Below are 23,168 nucleotides of genomic sequence, written 5' to 3'. Positions count from 1 at the left end.
AAATGACACCACACCGTCCAAAGAACAAGAAGATTATCTTATGTACCCGCAGTGTAGATCCCTGGCGAAAGGTGGATGCAAACAATAAAGGATTTTTAAGGAGGAAAATCTCACTTTAATATGTCGTGTGCGAAACCCTGTCAAACCATTCTTAATCAGTGACACAGGAGTGTAATATTTGTGGGTGGATAACAATACATGCTAGAAAAAAGAAAACATGTTTCGTTATCATCACATTATTGTTGCAGATGATAACAGACTGTCTGCTATCAGGAGACACATCCTACACTGTGTCACACGTTATACGAAAGACATGAAGCAGGTCATTGCTCTTACATGAGAACATTGGACGTCTGTGAGTAATGACAGTAATGACAATTATTTTAGACTTGTTTTTCACAAGAGTTTTATAAGTACATACATACAAATCAAGCTTTTTATTATTTAAAATTTTTATTCATATTATTATTATTATTTTTTTTTTAATTAATCGACAGCCGGCATTCACTTTTTTATTTGTTAATTTAACTTATTTAATACCTTACCACTTTATGACTACAGATGCATATTAGCCAATAGTTACAATTTTTTTTTTTGTCTTCATTAATGTGCAACGTCCCTGCTCAAATGCATGAGCAAATAATTCAATAGGATTGCAATCTTACCTGTAAAACAGAGTGACCCGCTGGGCTGTTCTCCGAAACTTCAGCGTCATATGTGGACTTTTCAAACTTCGGAGCATTGTCATTGGCATCAGTGACCACCACTCTGAGCAGAGCACTGCTGTAGCGCTGAGGGTTTCCTCCATCCACTGCCTTGATGGTGAGATCATAGGAATCCTTCAGCTCACGATCTAAGTTGCCAAGGACGATCAGTTGGGGGAGCTTCCCTCCCCTGTCATCTGCTACTTGTAAGCCAAACAGTGTTGCTGCATCAGGCCCTGCAGTCAGAGCATAGTCAGCTACCCCGTTCCTGTCTGAGTCCCTGTCCGTAGCCAAAGGTATGGAGAACAGCGCCCCCATGATGGTGTTCTCTGGGACAGAGATTGTAAGCACAGAAGAGGGGAACTGTGGCGTATTGTCATTGATGTCTTGTACCTCAATACGTCCTTCAATGAGCCGTGGGCTCTGATTTTGGATCAGATCTGTTACTGATACTTCAAATTCCAGATAGCAGGGTTTACCCTTGGCCAGGGTTCGACAATCCCTCAGAGTCTCTCGGTCTATGGGAATCTCTGTGGTGAAAATGTCGCCCGTCTTCCCATCAACACGCAGGTAAGGGGCACCCACCTCTAGCTTGTAGAGATGACCCGAGTCGGGTAGTCCCTGGTCCGCTGCCAAACTACCTATAAGAGAGTTTGGAGGCTGCTCTTCTTGGACCCGGTACAGGATGCTGCCTTTAGCAGAGCCACAGTGCAGCACCAGGACCCAAAGAATCCCTACTTGTAAAGTTAGTTCCATTTGGTCATCAGATGATTTACCTGTGAATGACAAAGAAAACCTGTGTCAAAATCTGGAGTACCTTGGGGTTCGATTTACAAAATAATGGTAAAAAATGGGTCTTTTAAACCCATTTTATTAGCAGCTATACCCAAGTGAAGGATTTTAAGCTGATAAAATGATGTAAGATAACATAAAAAATACTGAGCACAAGTTATAAAAAGGAGACTGATCAGAATGTATTGAGCTGATATTTTGTGATAACAGTGTTTTCACTTTTTAAAAAAAAAAAAAAATCACAACGTCATGAATTTCTGATTTAAATGTATATTTTAATATATTACAATTTGAGTTTATTATTCAATAAAAAGCCAATAGAGATGAACGGACTGATTATTTCAGTATTACACTGTAAGACTAAACTAAAGTGCTTGATTTATTTCATATTTCCAGATGGGCTTCCATCAACAATAACCTCCACACTAAAGGGGTCATGGATGTAGCAAGGCAGATCTTCGGAGGCAGATTATGCAACATGGCCATTTTTATCTCATGCAGCTTGGAACAAGGCACAAATGACACATATTTCCACCCATGCACCGTAGCTACCGGCTAGCTCAAACACTGCAATCATTGTTTGATATTGAACCTTTCAACCCTGTAATTATGACCCATTATTTTTGTGTCTTCTTTGATCTGTATTCCCTCCAGCTGAAGAATTCTCATGCTGCAGTGATCTTAGGCTATAATTATTTCCCCTCTGTCTTTCAGAGTGTATACTGTGTGTGCTTTCTATTTGATTTTTGAAATGGGAACAGTCTTTGAGGTTAAGTATCAAGGTCCACCAAACTTCATGGTTACAGCATTTTGTTTATTTATTTTTTTTTTGTGTGCACTGCATGTGTGAGTGGCCACTCACCAACTATCACTACATGTATTTACTGAAGTCCGCTGTTGCTACCCAGATTAAACCAGTCTGTGTTTAATACTATTCCTCAGGTCATACTCTGCCCACAGAAATCTGTGTGACATGGATTTCGTCATCTACCCATTTCTAAGGTGGTTCCCATAGGCCATATGTGGACTTTGGTGAGAACCCCGTCAGTTTGTGACCATGTGGACATGTAGCACAGCAATTTTCCTCCTTGTGTAAGGAGACCCATGAGTAACCACTCCAAAAACACTTTTCCACTGCTACTGGGTTGGAATGTGAGATCAAGAACACATTTTAAGAACAATTTTAGTAACAATGGGACAGCAGACATGTACATGCATGGGGAAATGCAAAGCAGATCTCTGCAGACATGTAACATGACAAGTATGAGCCAGGCCTTATAGTTGCTCTCGAGAACTGAAACAATGCATTTTTTATTAACTTTTGTGCATTCTATTACTAAAATGTTCACAAGCCTAGAAAGTGTACTGATTCTACACTTTAAAAGGTGTTGTTAAAGGTCCAATGTGTGACATTTAGGATGTTTTATAGGCAGAAATGGAGCATATTACAATTTGAGTTTACTCTGCAGGAACGTCAGGCAAAGACGCCGTTTTGTCCAACAACACAATCTCCTAAAAAAAGGAAACAATGTCAAATGTGTTTTTTTTTTACTCTGGCACACTAGATGTGGACTTATAATTGGTTTAAACTAAAAACTTTTGTTTTTGTAGTCTTAGAATAACAATTTTATATGTACTTAAGGCAACAGCCTTGCTTTGTGGAGCCATCTTGCACTGACATGTTTCTACAGCAGCCTAAAATAGACAAACCAGCCAGATCATATGTTTTGCTCTTCAACGTGAAGTGGAAGCTTAGTATAGCAGTATCATCTCTGGTATGCAAAGGCCACCATTGTTTCCTCACACACGTTTAAATGGGTGTTGTGATATCTAATCTTTCATTAGATATCACTAATAAACTTTCACCCTAAACTTTCAGCTTAATGTTGAAATAATGAAATAATGTAAAGTAAAATCACAGCACAAAACACAAAAGCATAAATCATGAGTCTAGAGGAGAGGAAAAATAAATGAGGTCAGTGTAGGTGTCTGTGATATAACAATCACAATAATGAGCTCAATATAACTTTCCCTCAGATCTGTAAAACTTGTTGTTGTCTTCTGTACGCCGACGAGTGAAAAAAAAATTAATCTTTAATTATCTGACATTCTTGGTGATAAATAATGACATGAAGTAATTAAAATATTCTTTTTGCAATAATATTGTGGGGACATATCACCAGCGCTTAAGTTTGTGCAGATGTGAGAAAGATTGAAAATCATACATGTGTATGAGCTGAGTTCACGTCAGAACTCTCTATGTCCTCACATAAAAAAAAATATTCCAGATGGAGGCAAATGTGTCAATTCTCTTTTGAATACATTAAAATTGGAAGTGCTAGTTATTGATGTACTAATTGCTAGAATATTGATGTGTCCCTCTTTACATATGCTGGAGAGCCTGTGGTCAGTGTGGCATGAGTGTGTCTGTGTGTACATGTACACAAGCACAAAAAAGGGGCAAGAGTAAAATGGAGACCAGAGGGTAAACATAATGACACCTTTCTTATACATAAGTGAAGCTGAACAGCCAGATAATGGCAGTAAAGCTGTACTGTAAAAAACAAAACGTGTTTATGATAAAAAAGACACTGTTACAATAACCATATTGACTATTGTCATTGCATATTTTACCTTATTCCGGGTTCAAAACAATGGGGATTCTTTTTTCCACGGATATGAAAACACAAATAAAGCTCACGTCATGAAATCTGGAGTGATTTTACTGTATAATTAAATGTATAAATGATAAAGTACAATTTTATGATGTATAAAAATGATCAATATAAAATAACAAGAAAAATAAAAATGAAAAGATACACTGTGTACATCAAATGTGTACACGTAAAACTGTCAGTTAAATTGAAATATTTCAAATTAACAAAGGCAGTTTGTCTCACTGTGCTCTGACAAATCTTCATATTTCTTCAACAAAATGATTTTTTTTACATGATAATAATATCCAAAGAGGAAACATGTGAAACACTTGACCAGACTGGTACAGTCGCATTTAATCTATCCTACTTTGCAAGTGCATTTGTGACCTTGATTGTTATGTCCGATGACTTAATGTCTTCCATCATTGTTCCATTTCCATTTCCATTTAAATCCATGTTGTTTATGAATTATGTGGTTTTTGCAATAATTCTGTGAGAATCTGAAGCACATTATTAACATTGTTGCTTTGGGTTTGTATCTAATTTCTCACGTCATCACATCTGTTTCATTAAAAGCGCGACAGCATTTACTTTTCCCTCATCTCGAAGCACATTAAGGTGTTGGGAAAGGGAAAGTGTGCTGAGATTTTTAACAAGCGGAGGATACAAGACTTTGTGGACCAGAGTTCACTACACCTGAGCAGCAGAATGGATAAATCAGAACTGCTGGACACAACTAGGAGTGAAATATCCTCTAATATCAGCATTTTCTTCACTGAAAAACTAGGCGATCATCTGCCATTGCAGATGGTTTGGTCGACCCATAAGACTACGCGCTGATTCAGGCAGATCCTGACACATAACTCAGCATAAAATCACAGAAAGGAAAACAGGAGGTTAGTTTTCTACTAGAGCGGTGCAATATGGTTAAAAAAAAAGTCATATTTGACAGTATTTTTGACAGATATTGTGATATGATCTGTGATTGGTGTGAAATCCTTTTTGTATCTCGACAATTGTAGGAGTCTGTCGACAAACAGCTGAAGATTCCTGGGCTAGTGAATTTCTGCAGTTTGACTCCCATCTTCTTTTCATCACATGATTGTAGCATCTTGCGATTTGGATATTGCACTTTGTTGCATTGTGATTTAAATTATTTTCAGTAGTTGAGCGTCCCTATTTTCTAATCTTAAAAAAAAAAGTGCTTTCTCACAGGGAAACCAACAAGCACAAATCATTTTAAGAATGTGTGAAACTGACAGAGATAAATCGTTCAAAATGTTGCTCTGTTAACACCCAAACACTGAGGTGGGACTGTGGTATTCACTTTTATTCTGGATTCCTTGAACCCATACTTATTTCCCTGTGTGCTGTCAAATGCATTATACCAGTTCATGGGTACATCAATTCAATAAAATAATAAATCATCATCACTGTGCGTGGGTGACTGTGTGGGAATATTTGTCATATGTTGAATGTAATATAGTATTATCCATTCATTTCCTATGAGTCAATAAGGCAATAAGATATATATATATATATATATATATACAAAAAAACCACAATATTTATGCTGTCGAAAAGTTGTAACATTGTAACAAAAGTTGGAACACTGGTGGAGGTTAAATAGCGAACACCACAACCAATCAATAAATGAACAAATATATAAATAAATGAATACGCTGTGCTCTGCTGTGAGGGAAACTTACACCTGGCTAATTCTTTGGCGATGCTACAAATCGTACGAGTGGAGCACACACCCGTTTATGCAGAGATTCACACACAGCCTCAAGAGCTCATTCTGCAACAAAAAACATGTCCAGCTCAAATAGACAAACCGCAACACCACTCAGTCGGACACATACAGAGGTGCTCTGAGGCAAAAAAATTAATGTTCTGAAGAGATGTTTTCGAATCGAATCAAAGCAGTCAGTGTCCAACTGCATGGTGATCAAGGGAAGGTCCAGATGGTTCTGATACAGAGATAAACTGAAGGCAGCCTGTGCCACAGTGGTGGACCTTCAAAGATGGTCTCAAACTGTCCGATGGGTCGACTGTGAGCTACATGAAGAGGTTTTAACTTTGCGCCAAAAGAATGAAGTCAAAGCAAAAGAACATCACAACGTCCACTTGTCACACTGCAAGAACACTGCCTGAGCTAAACCAGGCCTATTAAGACTATCAGGGGTGCTCAGTCTGAAAAACAACACTGGACTGTAGCTTAAAGTGTGTGTGTGTGTGTGTGTGTGTTTCATGACTCATTCTCAGCATGACCATCAGTCCACAGACTCACAAGCTGCTGGAGAAGCTCACCCAAGCAAACCCTCTCACCTGACGATGACCTCCTCAGATTACAGTGTGTCTAAGAGGGGGGGGAAAGGTCTCACTTCTGCCCACAGTGTGACCACAGAGCCTGTTGTTTGTGAAGAATAAAAGTTATTTGACTGACAAACTGTTTCGATAATACCAGTGTAAATTATCTGTTGTGAGACTAATGAGGGCTTATCTTATCTCACACTACCTGCACGTATTACGTAAATTAAAAAAAGCTACAAGATGCATTCAGTGAACCCTGTAACCCACGTAGGGATGCACTCCACCAGTTGAAAGGCTGATCACAAACTACTAAATGCTGCTACTGCCCCCAAACTAATGTCAGCTCATTGATATGCAAATAGACTTTTTGAACTAATACATTCCACAGCCTGCATTTTACAATGAAATACTTTGCTATTATTATTGTTATTGAATATTCCCCAGGAATATTGTCATATAGTTCTAAGCGTTTAATGCACACTCACCCATAATAAATAGGCATAACATATGCACTGTTTATATAATACACTCACAATCAGAATATTGGGAGAGTAACATCAACTGCAAGTCAATGAGCGGACACTAATGGCAGAGAAAAACAGGTACTGATCACTTCCTTGGCTCTTTCGTTCCTTGCCATTTTTGAATGATGTTGAAAACCTAAATTCTTCCCAGCAACTGCCTGCAACGCTTTAGCCCTCAATCTCACCACATGCAGCCAGTGTCTGCACTGGAGGTGAAAGACTTCACTGGCAGCTAAACATCAGTCAAACTTCAAGGCCTGATTGAGTCTCGCCTGGAGCCATCACACAGCGCACCACGCAGCTGACCCCATTGTGGAAGAGAACATTTCTACTTATATGTGTCTACAATTAACATCCAGTCTTGTACCAAACTGTGTACTGTTGGCCTCATTCCAAGAAGGATTCCGTTCTCTGCTTTAACAAAGGCAAAGGGGGGCAAACCACACAGGACCTCGCTGATTTATTCTTCCTACAATTGTTTTTTGCAAACAGTCCTAAGGAAATCTGACACCGTATGGGTGTTTTGACTGTGCCATGTGTTTTTGATCCATCCATCTATAGGAGAATTAATATTGAATTGGAGCTGACTTTAAAAACACATGTATAACAAGCAGCCACATTATAGTAGGAATGCAATTACTGTGGGGAGAGCAAACTTGAGGTATTAGAAAAAGTTGGTCATGAAGAATAGTATTGTGTTGCTGAGCATGTGTCCCCTGTCCTGGTTACCATGGAGACAGACAATCGACTGACTGAGTCAACTTAGTGACTGCCATGGTGACATTTGCTCTTTCACTTGGCCACTCAGTGGGTCCAGGGGAAATGACATTGTAAAATCACTAATCTGTCAATTCCTTCCTAATTTCAACAATAATAATAATAATAACTATAAAACACATCACATAATCAAATCAAATAGCTTGTTTGCAATACATTTTTAGTAGCGCTGATAGGGGAGCTTCAGATTTAGGGGCGCTATCATCCTCCCCCTCCTCCTTCCTCCTTCCTCTGCAGAACCAGAACCTGGTACAAATCAAGCTCCACAAATTCTGCTGAGGGATGTGCTCTTCCCCTACTTTGCTACAGTGTGGAAAGATAACGGATAATTTAATGATTTTCTCAACTGATGTGATTTGATATATTGGCTGACTCTGCGCCTTTAGCTAGTATAATAGGTAAAATCCATTCCCTCCCACCACCATGATTTATGATGGCTGGTATCACAGCTATGGGTCTTCCTATACAGCTAATCTACGGACAGAATTCACTGCAAAATGTTGCCTTACACACCTCCAGTGACTGTAAAAACTGAACACTGGTAATGAGTGAGTAATGGCCTTTGGTTGGAAACACTTGTTATGGGTTATGGACATTTGATTTAGCTTCAATTTAGGCAGTGTCATACCTAAACACTGATGGAGGGTTTAAAAAAAAGAAGCATTAAATGCATTGAGATCAAAGAGGCTGAATTTCCAACATGTTTAAAGAGAGATAAGAGGTATGAACTCATGTCAGTTCATAAATATACATTTTTATATTTGTTTGTTGTTGGTTTTTTGTTAGATTTCCATACAGGATCATTTTAATGCTTTTAAATGATTCTCTAAGGGTTTAATCTGTCAGGTATTCATTTGGAGCGGCCACGTCAGAAACCTTGTTTGAGGCTGTTCTGTGATTTGATGTTGCTCTTTAACGAGACCATTACAACAAGATGTTAAGAGCTGAGGGATTTAAGGGAGAATATCTAATTGCAGTTTCTCCGAGAGATGCTGTGATTGTGAAACAATGTTTAAGTCAAGCTTGAGTTCAATATTCACTGCACAGCGGATTTGAAACATGATGGACCTAGAGCCGGTTAATAATTCAATAACAATATTTATCTCAATATAGTTTTCTTCAATATGAACGTAACACCGGTTCAATATATATCGATATAGTGTTTAGGAACTGCCTAGAGACACTGGAGGATAAAACACATCGTGTTGTACCTCAGGTTTGTGAAACAAACAAATGTTTAACAAGTGTTTGGTGTTTTCTTTTTCTTTTTTTTTTGGAAAAAAAAGAGAAGTCAATCGTTTCTTCAACTTTCGTTTCACTTCAACTTTCAATCAGCAAAACATTTTTCCTGATGAGATTATAATAAATATCACGTGATTTGAAACGTTTCCATAGATGGATAGATGTGTAGCAACACTGCATCGTGTTTTAATTCTACACCTCAATAAAAATGAACTGAATTTCAACTTTAAAAAAAATCAACACCGTGGCGGATCAGTTGTAGAGTGAGCTGTCTTCCATCCAAGGTCTGAGGTTTGATTCCCAGGTGCATTACATTACGTCTGCATCCCTTAATCCCAAATTGCTTCTGTGATTGCATGTAGATGTGTGTCGTTGCTGTGTGAATCAAGATGTGCTATAAAGACACAGGAGATAGATAGATAGATAGATAGATAGATAGATAGATAGATAGATAGATAGATAGATAGATAGATAGATCTGTCCTGTGTCCTAAAGTACAGTATGTGAGGGAACTTCCCAGATGACTACAAGGAGCAGACTATTAAAATGTGCCTGGTGTTCGTTGGAGTGGCAAAACAACACCCAGACTCTCTCGCTCTCTCTCTGTCTCTCTCGCTCTCTCTCGAGATTAACCGTGCAGATGAGCTGACCGAAGATTTCCCCATCACATCTTCCCCCAATTATCTACACCAATCTCCCCACAAAGAGATAACTGAATTATTAACGCGGTAGTTGATGCTTAGAAAAATCCTTGTGCCGTGAGTAAATAGGTCCATATAAAGAGTCACAGATATGAAGCAATTAGCGTGATGTTTGCAGGAGGAGAACAAAAAAAAAAAAAAAAAAAAAACTGAGGAGGATGATGCATCACATTTTCTGCCTCACAGAATCACAGTGGTGAAATAAAGATGTAATTACCGGGATCGCCAGCACACATCACACTCTCAAGTGTATGCACTGTGAACGGTGAAGCTCAAGTGCAACAACATATGCAGACTTTAATGACAGTTCATGTCATTACTCGAGGAGGCTCGACCTCAAAGTCTACTGTGGAGTCTATTACTTACAGTGGATGGATTTGTATCGTGATTGTATGTGACAGGTGTGGAACTATTGACGCTGTAACACAGCGCAGCTTCTCTGTTATTAAGTGCGCCAACTTGTTGTAATAACAGCTCCATAACTGCGCACTAAAGCGGAGTTGATTGCCAAAATAAACACAATTGAAGGCAGAAAAGTGCAACACTGGAGACAGACTGAACAACTTTCTCTGTTAATTCATGTCGGTACCTGGAGCCAGAGACTTCGCGTGGAACCAGTGGGTCCGCAGATGATAATCTCTCTCTATATGTGCACCGGCGCTTCCACAGGCAGGTGTCTCACCATCAATCCACCACTACCACAGCACTGGCATTAAAATAACTTCAGCAGACACAAAATCCATTCACTTTGCGCGTCAATATTCAAGATCCGGTCCGCGCTGTCCTCCTGGAATCTTGTCAAATTCGGATGCAGCTGTCAGTCCGTGGGGTTATTACAAGTTGTACGCGCGTTTGTGTTACACGTCGAGTGTTTTTTTTTTTTTTTTGGGAGAACGAAGCGTCTTATTCCACAAGGAAAGCCCCGCTGTGTGCCATTTGCAATCCCCGGCAACTGATCCCAGCCAAGATAACGCACTACAGTCGCAGGCGCATCTCTTCGCTTTTCTCCAAGAGTTTCTCCTGCGCTTTCCTTCTGATGCAAAAACCCTAGAGCGCAGTGCGAGGACGCGCTGCGTGTGCGCACGATGCCATCAATGCGGCGTTACAACGAAACAGCCACCAAAAAAAAACAAAACAGAAGCAGTTCAGACCAAGTAGCCCAGTCTGAAGCTTTCCCAGAGAGCAAGTGGTGAGATGCTGTTAGATGCTCTCTCTCTCGCTCTCGCTCTCTCTCCCTCTCTCTCCATCCCTCGCTCTACTCATCCGAGCGTAGGAGGAGGTGGGGCTCTCATCCACACTGCATGCAGCAGCTCCCACTAACTTCACATTCAACACCGCTGCTCACCAGGAACAAAATGTACATACACACACGCACGTATGTGTCTCTCTCTCTCTCTATATATATGTATGCATGTCTGTATCTATGCATGTATATGATTCCTATACAGTTTAGGGAGAATCCATCAAACTGGGTCAGCACAAACAGTGCAGGAGGGGGTCGGGGAGGGGACGGGGGTGGGAGTTGCTCCTCATTAAATCTGCAGCGCCACATTCACTACACGTGTCTGTATGCAAGCCAACCTGTGCTTCGCATGCTTTGATTTTAAAATAATGAAATAAATAAATAAATAAATAAAAACCCCTGCACTTTTTTCCAAACCTGATGTAACAGGTAGTCTGCACTGACAGTTTACTTGTTGATATTCAGCCCATGCAGCAGGATGAGTGGCCTGAAATGGAAGCTGCACGGTTGGCCACTGTTTATTCATTTGGCGCCACCCTCAGGCGGTTATAATAAAGAGAGACAGGGAGAGAGAGAGAGAGAGGTTTTCTGCATCAGCTGTGAGCGGACATTTACAGGCAATTGGAATCTTTCAAATGCCTGATGATGGAGTAATATACATTTATTGTTTTAACACAATAACTATCATTTGCAAATATAAAAGAGGGCAATGCTGTTGGTGTACAATACTGTGGGGGAACAATGAGATAAATATCTTTTATTGAGTCAAATGGAGGGAATTGGGAGTTTCAGTAGCTCTGTACAGAATACATAAGAAGAAAATCATAAAACAATGAATAGATAGAAATACATCAGTAATAAGCCTATTATACTACATGGTAGTGACATAGTGTGTGTATATTACATTATATCTATCTTCACTTTATCCTCTCGAGATTTGTCGTGCGGGGCCAACACACAACATATACTCTCCCATTTCACATTGACCTGCATATATTGGGACTGTGGGACGAAACCTTGCACAAAAGGGGAGAACATTGAAAATGTTCAGCCAAAGCAGCTACGGCTACAGGTGGCACATGAGCTATTTTAACAGGTGCAACTGAGTCTCAACGTCACGTTACCAGACTGTCCTCCAATGAAACGTACATATAGGTCTCATGCAGGAATGACGACCTATGTTTACGTTTTCAAACCCACCGCCCCTAGTGGTTGTATACATAACAGCAACCACTTCCGCCTTAAACGCGGTATCTAGTAGCTTCACTATGGTTCGGTTGACAATGGTTCGATTCCTAACTATACCACCTTTTTAATATTTTTTTAATTTTTACTACCTAACCCTGTCTTTTTTGCCCTAACCCTACCCTCAGTACCATCTGTGCATATTCGAGTTGGAAAATACTAGTAAAAACATACCTTTATGTCGCATTCAGGGTTTTTAAAAAAAAACAGCTATATGTACGTTTCAGTTGGAGGATAGGTTGCATGTTATGCATGCAACATGGTGCTGGACTGTGATTGCACTCTTCATGGGCGGGACAGGTCAGAGACTCTGAACTGACAAAGTGCATCTCTATGTTGTTCGCCAAACTAAAGCAAAAGTGGCAAAGTTGACCTAGAAAATCGTATTTACCAGCGGGTACAAGCACCAAACCAGTTTTACCGACGGCAGGGAGGAGCAGGGGAGGAGCGTGGTGAGGACGCTTTAAGTTTGGCCCGCTGTTGTCAGAGCAGCACAATATCTACACTCTCTCTATCGATCTCCTCTGTGATTCGCAGTGATATTTCTGCTCGGCCTCTTCTCACAGAATTTCCACACACATACACCTTGTCCTGTCTGTAATATTGGAAGTTTTTAAATTACGTTTTTTTTTCTTTTCTTCAAATATCGGTGGGGACATGTCCTACACCCTTGCGTCCAGAAACTTTCAACGCAGTGAAGTGACATCATGTTAATCTTGAGTGTCCACCTCCGTCCCACTTGTAAAGTGGACTGGCTGGTGTTTTGTTTTATGCCTGTAGTGTAAAACTGATAATAACAGACACAATAAATGTTATAAACAGTAAAAAGTCAGTATTTAATGTGACCTCTCTGGGCACTTAAAACATCTTGAACACATTACATGTGTATGTAAAAGGAATGCATGTTTTAAAATAAAGCTAGCGCAGTATATCTTTTCCCCAGCCATTAACCATTATAGGACTAACTTAGGGGTCAACAATGACATTAATTATGGTTCCATTCCATTTAAGTTTTAAAGTGCCAGGATCCTGCCAGTGATCGAGTGTGAAATGGAGGTCAGGTAAAATACTCGACGCTTTAGCCTGTAGAAGCTTTGATTGCAAACATATTTCCTGTATTTCCTGGTTGTTTTCAAATAAAGAGATAATTATAACAATTACATATGATCATTATAGCATTGCTGAAACAACAAGCCCAAAGACTTTTGCACAGTAACTGGAATGAACTAGTCATGTGTGGTATCATCTATTAAAACTGCAGTGGGTAATTAGCAAAAAGGAGGGGGAAAAAAACGCTTTTAGTCAGGGCTATAAATCAAGGTGACTCAGTAAGGGGTGGAATCCAGCCCACACCGCAGTTGCTCCCCTCTTTTCTTCCCAAACACCAGTACCAGGGAGCATAACTGCTCATGAATGAGGAACAATGAGTCAAACGTGGGGGTTTGTCACAAAGGAAAGCCTTAAGCAACATCCTCTGGAGGAAGAAAATCTTGATTGGCTATATATCTCCCCCAGCCATTCTGAAGCAGGAGTTTACCAGAGTGTTTCCAGTCCTGTGATCCTTTACTCCTCCCCCATCTCTCATTAGCTGCAAACACACAGCTGTTGGGTTGCCTCTCCTGGGCTCCCATTAAGGGCTGCCACTCAGGCTTGCCATGCCCCTGAGCCAATCACATCGCAGCTCCCGCCCACGCACTGCGATGCCATACTGATAACATTAAAGCATTTTAACTCAGGTGGCCCACATGTCGTATAAAGATGGAAGGAGCAGGTACAAAGATGAGAATGTGGTGTTGCGGTGCAGTGACCTGATAATGACATTTCATTTTCAATATTTTAAAGCATAATTTAAAAAAGTGGGCGGGGGTTTCCTCCACAGACCAAAAACATGCAATATGGTGATTCGGTAAATTGGACACTCTAAATTGAGCGTAGGTGTAAGAGTGGATGAATGTGTGTCTCTATATGTGGCCCTGTGATGGACTGGTGATCTGTCCTGTGTGTATCCCGCCCTTTGCCCTATGCCAGCTGAGATTTGCACAGCTCATCACAAAAATGCCCTGAAGCATATTGCTCATGTGTCAATGTTTCTAACTGCAGCAATTCTGTTATTTGGGCCATATTGGGGAAAAAGGAAAATAATACATTCAAAATATGATATGATAAGTTTGCATTTCTTTTTATTTATATGAATATTATTGTGCAACACATAAAGACATAGCGATGGTTTATATCAAATACTATAAGGGTAACACTGATGAAAAAGAAATCACAGACTTCGAGAATAAAGTCTTAATTTACAAGATTAAATTCGTAAACTTGCTATAATAAAGTCGTAAATGTATGAGATTAAAGTCATAAATTTACAAGAATAAAGTCGCAATATTCTAACCTGTTGTTTTAGAAGAGGAGAACAAGAAAGTGCATCTTTTCCGCAGGAAGAACCAGTTGGATGGGTGGATGCATCAGCTGGCCACTCAGAGGTTTTTTTGGTTTCTCTAGTTTATCACATGAACCCATATACTATAAGGCATTGGGGTCTCTGCAGGTGTACTGCCGGTGTTGGAGACACTGCGCCCGCCGGACCTCGACTCAGTCGACCAGTTCCAGCCGTTTTCCCCTCCATAAAAGCAGCGATTTACTTGATTCATATAACAATGTGATGCTGATGTGCCAAAAGTATCTCCTTGTTTGTGAAACCTATAGTACAATTCCACAAAATGCTCCACAGCCTTCATTTTAACAACTCTCCTCTTCTAAAACAACAGGTTTATATAGGTAGAATATTATGACTCTATTCCTGTAAGTTTATGACTTTATTCTCATAAATTTAAGACTTTATTCTCCATGTTTTGGAATACATTTTTTTTTTCTCAATGTGGCCCTAATACTCTGTCGTATAATACTGATTTAGTAAAGGATTTTTTTTTTTTGTCCACAATATAAATATTCCTTCTCCTGTTGTACATCTGGACAGTGTGGTGATGTATGCTATGTTTTGTTTGTCTTTACTGCAGTAAATAATCACTAAAAGAAAATGGGAATTGAAGGATTCGAGGTAATTACATCAAACTAACAACAAATCATACACTGCATAAACCAAACAGCAGAGAGAGACTGTGGTGTGGTCTGTGGTACGAGCCAGTGTGGGTTGAGATATGTTTTATGCAGGTCTGTTTGATTCCCACTCATGTGGGGGTTCTTTTCTTTTCTGGTGGCCATGGTTGAATGTGAGAGAAGTAAAACAAGGACAAGCCAAAGGGAATGTTTGCGTCACAAACTCTCCCTAATTCCCAGAAACGGTCTGCCCACCGTGTAGGAGCTGACCAGCACATAGTTCATGGACACACTCCAGAGAATATTGCAGTCACACACTTAAAGGCATAGTTCACTTTTCTTTTTGAAGTATGAGGTGCTAACACACTGTGCATGCTCCGCCAACTCACTTACCTTCAGACATGGATGTTTGAGCTCACTGAAACCTTTTTTATGTCTACATATTCAGCCATTCTGGAGTCAAATGTGAATTGTGTGTAGCTTTGTAAAGCCATAGTAAAGTCCAGAGAGAAAATCAGCTATTTTACAGAAGTTGTTGATCCACTTTTGCCACCACCAGTAAGGTAAAATATGTGTTATTTTGAGTATGAATATCAGTTTCCAGTCAGAAAAGGCTGCATGATGGTAAGGATGAGATATTGTTGATTCAAGGACTTATGTATTCTATGAGGTGAGCTTTGAGGTATGTGGCTAAAATCTGTATTTTGTTGTGTTACCAAGGGCAGCCATGTTGTCAGTGAGAATGAGGATCTTTTTTTTTTCCATGTTGATTCGCAGTGCAGGGTCAAGCGAGGGGCATTCACAATCACATACTACCAGTCTTGCCAAATCTCAGTCCAGAAAACCTCATTGAAACAAACACAGTTAAGTCTTGGGCAAATATTTAGTTACCCAATTGATATATCCGAGACATGTCGCCTTCAACTTTGAAGCTCAGCGTGCTCACATGCTGCCGGCCTGTATATGATAGCAGCACACAACAAAACAGTGGTGTGTGGATGTGACCTGTATACATTTACATCCATTCTCTTATCACATGCTGCACCTGGGGTATACCACCACCATCATGCATTAATCTGAGGTATATTCAAAGAAAATGCAAGCAACAACAAACACACATATATCTGTATTCATTCATTCATTTATATATATATATATATATATATATATATATATATATACATATATATATATATATATATATATATACATATATATATACACACATATATATATACATATATATATATATATATACATATATATATATATACACATATATATATATATATATATATATATATATATATATATATACATATACACACACACACACACACACATACATACATACATACATACATACATACACACACACATATAGAGAGAGAGAGTTGTCATTGTGTCAGTTTATAGACCCACTGAATGACAATAGGGCACATATCTGCCGCTGAAGTGTTCTCTATACGCACACCTGTTCCAGTATGCTGTAGCCTCTGGTCACATCTCAGTCGGCTTTGTCACACTGGATATTTTACCTCTGACAGCTGATTGAAAAGCACCTACTGTGACATCACGGGGTGTGGCTGGACTCGCCACAACTTCTAAGCCCACAGGCATCAGTCTCAGCGGCAGCTTTTTTCCACCATAATGAGATTCGCTGTGGATTTACACTTTAAATGTCACCACAATATAAAAAATAGAGTCTGGAGTACTTTCATCCTCAGCTGTGGTAAAAGAGAGAAAGAGAGAACTTTTACCTGTCTTATATGTTCTTTTCTCCACTCGGACAGACGGGTATGCTGGATTGGGATTTGTCACACATCCACTTGTAGAACAGCGTAGTTACAGACAGGTCAACTGAGGAAGAGAGGAGGCAGTGATGTGAAAAGGAATTTTATGTCTAGAAATGTTCAGCAGCCCAGAAAAAAACTTTTATTACATAGTCATAAAAATCAATTCTAACAAAATGTTTATATCACAACCAAATAAAGATTTTGCCATTGCTTAATTAATACAATAAAAAAAGACTATCTAAATATTTCTATTAAGATGTTTTTAATAGGGATGTACATGCAGTTATCACCCTCAGTTTTATTTCCTTACTTTAATTAGTTTTTCTTGAGCTTTGACAGTTCAATAATAAAAGCAGCTCTGCCCAATGTCAGTAAGAATATTCTGCACAATCTTATTATTCCAAATTATGTGACAACATAATTGCGCATGTTCCCATCAAAGTTTCTTCCTTTCACTTTTGTGTTGGCGTCACAAAATAATTTGTTAAAAGCCGACATTGTGAGGAGAATAGGAAGCGAGGATTATTTGCACTATAGGAGAAGATTATTTACGGCATAATTGGAGTGAAGCAAGTTCAGCTGTGTGAACAGTTTTAATGAACATGTTCATTTACCACGGCGGAGAAGTGACAACATAAGTCACTCTCTGGTTTTAAAGTGCGTGTAAAGCAAACGTAGAGTTACTTCCTCTCAGAGAGTGTAGACCTCTGCCAAGGTTTAACAGTTTGTCACAAAACGGTCCCTGAATGACGTTTTACATTTTGAGCCCCTGAATCCAGACCTTTCGGATCTGTATAGAACTGTACCTGCTTCTAACTATGACCATCTTACATAAACATGACAAAAGAAATTGGTTAAATTGGTGAACAATATGTAATCTGTTTTAATATAGCACTTGACACTCAAAGCTGCTTCACATCCATTCACTCACACATTCCTACAACGCATCTATGTGCGGTGCATTTTTCATCACACATCTTTCAAACTAGGGATGCACGATATATCGGCATTAATATTGTTATCGGCCGATGTTCGTCATTTTTTAACATATCGGCATCGGTTCAATGAGTAAAACTGCGCCGATTTTAACAACCGATGTTTATACCCGTCTAATTGCTGTTTGTGTATGTGTGTCGGGAAGGGGAGGCCATGCGGCATTTGTTTGGGCATATGACAGCGTCAGTGGCGCAAGCGCATCACAAGATGTGTGTGTGTGTGTGTTGAGGAGAGAGAATGTCAGCGGTGTGGGCGATTTTTCAGGGTGTCGATAGAAGATACGCAAAAAGCATTATGCAACACTTGCAAAGTCGAGGTAATGTGACGAGGGTTCCGCGTCAAGTTATTCAATACCACAAATTTGATTATGTCATTTGAAAAACCGTCACCCTGAAGTACACAAACAACGGCAGGAAGCTAACGCTAGTAACATTAGTAGTAAGTATTTTAACATGTTTTTTTATTATGGCAGCTCTTAGTAGAGCTTGTCAGGTATTGTTTCTCATATTTGTTGTGTAGTTTTATTGTGAAGGGAAGTGGCGCGGTTGTTGTTGCCGGGAGGAAGGGTTGTTGACTTTATTTACGTACCCAGTATAGACGCCCTTATCTCGGTTACAGTAACTTTGGCAGGGTATTATTTTTATTTATGTTCATGTTTGTAATTTATGATCCAAACTTTCTCACAGGAGTTTAGTGAGTTGAGGGAGTTAAACTGTAATTTAATTTAGTTACACACTTGCTACAAGTGGTAAAGGTTTCTAAAAACCTTTACTTGTAGTTGGTTACTTGTGTCTTATGTGACCTTGTTATTTGGAGGTAAAACATGTTTTGAAAATAAAGGAAGACATTCAAAAATTCAGCTTGCGTGATTTTCATTCTGTACAAACTTTTATCATCTCAGAAACTTTTTTTAAAACATATATCGATATCGGTAGATAGCGGTTATCGGCCATAGCAGCTTTATTAATATCGGATATCGGTGGAAATAGTCATATCGGTGCATCCCTATTTCAAACCCATTCACATCCGGAGCAACATGGGGTTAAGTGTCTTGCCCAAGGACACATCTGCATAGGACTAGCAGAGCCAGGTTAAACCCACAGTTTGGCCCATTATAAGAGATAGAGATTTCATGAAAATGTGATATATGAATCATCAGTGGGTAGATTTTTAACATAATTTAATGGGAGCATACGTGGGTGATCAGCCTACTCATCAAATAGAATAAATTCAGATTCATCCGCCAAAAACTGTAGACAGGAAGTGACCTTTAGAAGGACAAACTTACAGATAAACTCAAACACAATTTTCTTGTGGGGAAAAAAAATGAAATGAAAGAATAATGGAGTAAGGACTGAAAACAGTTTCTCTCTCTAGTCTTCTGTTCAGGATTTTTTTAGGCGTGTCTAAAATTATGGCTTGATCACACACTGGAGCCATTGTTAGAATAACCCCTCCTCAAACTGTGTGATGATATAAAAACCCCCGGCGCACTTTGACGGCAATTTCCCCATTCACTCATGACCTCCAGCAAAACATAATTATGAGTCGTATGCAGAAATTACAACCCGTATAGGTACGTATTTAAAATAGGTGCCCCTAGTGGTACCTTGGGTGTGTCCGCAACAAGTAGCTTCGATAAGGTTTTCACCAGCAGTTTCATGATTAAAGCATTGTACTCCCACGTTAGTCTTTTACACATGCGAAACGCTATATTTTGTTTATGTCATTATCTGTAACTGACTGCCTAAGCGTGTCTTTTCTGAGCCCTAACCTTAACCTCACTAAAACGTGTGCCTAGTTCTGTGTTACGAATTCTCACTAAGCTTGGACCCAAATGCATGAAGCCGGAAACAGAAGAAGGTTTTAAAAGAGTTTCACTGACTCCTTCCAATAGGGAAACAAAAGGTGAGCAGGAAAAAGCTAAATGCTAAGCTAAACTTGACTTAAAAAAAAAAAGCTGAGAAAACAAACAAGAACATGAACAAAACTAACCTCACAAAAGACCGCTGACTTGACGCGAACTTCAAGCGGCACGACAACTGAAAGTGGGAGAAGGGAGTATATGTAGGGAGTGAGGGTAATGAGCACCAGGTGAACACAATCAGGGAATCAGGCGAGACACAGAACAACAAAGACAAGGTGCTCAAAGGAAGTAGAGAAACCCCTTACCAAAATAAAACAGGAAGTGACACTGAACTAAAACTACCTAACACAAAATAAAACAGGAAGTGACACTTAACTAAAACTAACACAAAATAAAACAGGAAGTGACACTGAACCAAAACTACCTAACACAAAATAAAACAGGAAGTGACTGAACTAAAACTACAACAAAATAAAAAAGTGACACTGAACTAAAACTACCTAACACAAAACAAAACAGGAAGTGACACTGAACTAAAACTACCTAACACAAAATAAAACAGGAAGTGACACTGAACTAAAACTACCTAACACAAAATAAAACAGGAAGTGACACTGAACCAAAACAACCTAACACAAAATAAAATGGGAAGTGACACTGAACCAAAACAACCTAACACAAAATAAAACAGGAAGTGACGCTGAACTAAAACTACCTAACACAACTGACGGTGCATGACATTCTGTTGATAGTTACGTTTCAGTTGGAGGACAGGTTTCTCTCATGAGTATCTGCACCTACTCCCACACTACTGCCTCTGCTTTGCTAACGAGCTGAGATGTCTGAGAAGGACGTTAGAGTTACTGCCACATTTATCCAAGCGTTTTTAGTCCTTATCTGTCTGTGAGACCTGACCCTGAGACCATATGACAGAGTCATACATTAGCTCATAGAGATTTCATTTACAGCCACTGCTTCTACAGCTATTATTTCCTGGGAGAATCCAACAGTGAACTTAAATCAAAACAAGAAAGAGCATTTGGACTTATGTTTGGCCCCATGTGGTTTGGTTAATTAACAGAATGGGCTCTCTATCAAGCAGAGAGTATTAAGAGGTGGGAGGATCAGCATCGCTCCTCTCTCTCTTGAAGAAAATGTAAAAAAAAAAAAAAAACATGCACAAAAAAACACCAGGTGCTTTGGAAATGGTTCCCTTGTGTTTCCACATCAGGACTTCAAACCATCAACCGATGAATATGCTATTAAAATTAATTATTTTCAATAACAGTGCGTAAGATGAGTGCACTGCGCTGTGGGGATGAGTAATCCTGCATGTAAATACGTCTCTGTCTTATTCTGTCTTTATCACGTTCAGTGCTTTCATTCCAGCTTCCATGTAACAACGCTGCGTGTCAGTTCCTCTCTTATAAGAGCTGAGGGTGGTGGTGGTCGGGGGGGAGGGGAGGGAGGTGCTGTTGCTGCTGCTGCTGCTGCAGTGTGTTTAACCATGCCAGGGGCTACACTACTTTGCATTTACTTTCCTTGCTCATTGTTTATGTTTGCCACTGGGCTGGGATTATATCCACACAATTCTGACAGTTGGGCAATGCAATAGCAGCAGCAATAATAGCAGTGATGGGGGAAAGAGTGTGTGCGCCGCACGCTCCTGCAGTCATGTGCCACACAGCTCAGCTGCTTAGACGCTGGCAAAGAAAAGGAAAAGGGAAGCAAATTAAGCCACATAACATTTTTGGTCTTACTTTAAAAAAGGAAAAGATTAAATTATGTACGGAGTCATTAATAGATAATGTAGGTCTGAGGAGGTTAGCAAATGGTAGCATCCATCTAGTTTTGCAGTCTGAATTAGAGGCTGCAGCTAATTGTCTCATTTACCAAAATCATTTGTATTTCTTTTTGTTTATTCACTGTGGCTTGTGCCAAACCAGCCGATTACAGACTCACCACTAATGACAGTGGGATGGTTTCAAGATTATTATGCTCCAGTTGAAGTACGAGCAGGGAAATAACGCTTCTCAGCGACATGAGTTTTAATACGGGTACAGTATCACACACTTGAACTCTCTTTTACATCTGTCCGGTGTTTATCGCGAGGTCCCCCTGTCTCACTCCAGATGTGCAAACATCTACATGTCCAAATACAACTTGCATAGATCATTAAAGGTTTAGGAGTTCAACATTTTGGTCAATTTCATGTTATGCTATGGACTAATTATGTGTCACAAATTAATAATCAGGCACTTCAACATGAAGAATGATTGTCCAGGTTCTTGATTTAATCAAACACACGGCTGACTGTGGTAAACAAGGAACTGATTTTATAACATTTAAGAAAAGGCTTAGCTCAAAAACGAATGCTTACTTAAGTCGACAGCGTCATTATAAGGTGCGCACTGCTTTACCTCACACATACAGCCTTTTCTGATTGGAAACTGAAGTTTATAGTTCTGTTCCTGCCTCGTTTGGTCAGTTTGTGTCACCTAAGTGACAAAATGACGAGCGATAGATCAATGACTGCTTTGTGCCAGGATGTAGAAGCACTGATTTTCTCTATGGGGTTTGGCGAAGGGAATAAGCACTTCACTTAACAATGCAACACAAGCTTCACATCCCTAATGGTCAAAGCTGTCTAATGGTGAGATAAAGCAGCAAGCATAATATCCAGAGATACTGTTAGACTTAAGACTAGAAGTTTTTCTGGTGAAGCATTTGTTCAGTAGATAAAAATGAGAGTGAGAGTGAGTATATAACATCCCCTTTCATTTTCAGTAGCAAATAAATAAATAAAAAATAGATTCGTCTTCATAAATGATATGCTTTTGATATTAAAGAGTTGTACTTGTTCTGGCACCAAATCCAATAGAACACTAAACATTTGATAATGGGGATAATAAAAGTCCCATGTACATGTATAGTGTGATATATTATTCCTTAAAAATGTCTGGGAAATAAATGGGTTGTGAGAAAAGACTTCAGTGGACAATTAAAAACTGTCTCTGTATAAACCGTATTATTATTTTTCATTATGAAACGTTGGAAAAATTGGATCTCATGACTTTTATAATACTCAAAATCAGATTCAGGACGGTAAAGACAACTTAATGAGCACTAAATGTGTAATTTATAGGTATAAAAACAATGTTTATGGATGCGTAACAACATCATGGCAGTGTGTGTGTGCGTGTGTTTGTTCATGAGTTCATGAGTGGATATATTATTATTACATTTTCACA

At 39.3% G+C, this 23,168-nt stretch overlaps 1 protein-coding gene across 3 annotated transcripts in view; it reads right to left on the bottom strand.

The window, feature by feature from the left end:
* pcdh1a (protocadherin 1a) overlaps positions 1–17,066 on the bottom strand; it is a 120,932-nt gene extending 103,866 nt beyond the window's left edge. For 2 of the 3 annotated variants that reach the window (XM_044042022.1, XM_044042025.1), the window contains exons 1-2: positions 10,303–10,883; positions 666–1,480 (exon numbers count right to left, since the gene is read on the bottom strand). In XM_044042022.1, coding sequence (XP_043897957.1) covers positions 666–1,460 — 795 coding nt within the window. In that variant the 5' untranslated portion in view covers positions 1,461–1,480; positions 10,303–10,883. Of the gene's footprint in view, positions 1–665; positions 1,481–10,302; positions 10,884–17,018 lie in introns of those variants that run through there. The other variant, XM_044042023.1, reaches the window with a different exon arrangement.
* Between the last annotated feature and the right edge of the window lie 6,102 nt (positions 17,067–23,168).

Source organism: Solea senegalensis, linkage group LG13 (genome assembly GCF_019176455.1).
Source record: "Solea senegalensis isolate Sse05_10M linkage group LG13, IFAPA_SoseM_1, whole genome shotgun sequence".
In the NCBI taxonomy this organism is placed as follows: domain Eukaryota; kingdom Metazoa; phylum Chordata; class Actinopteri; order Pleuronectiformes; family Soleidae; genus Solea; species Solea senegalensis.
Note: the sequence above shows the minus strand (reverse complement) of the source record. Positions and strands in the feature narration are given on the sequence as shown.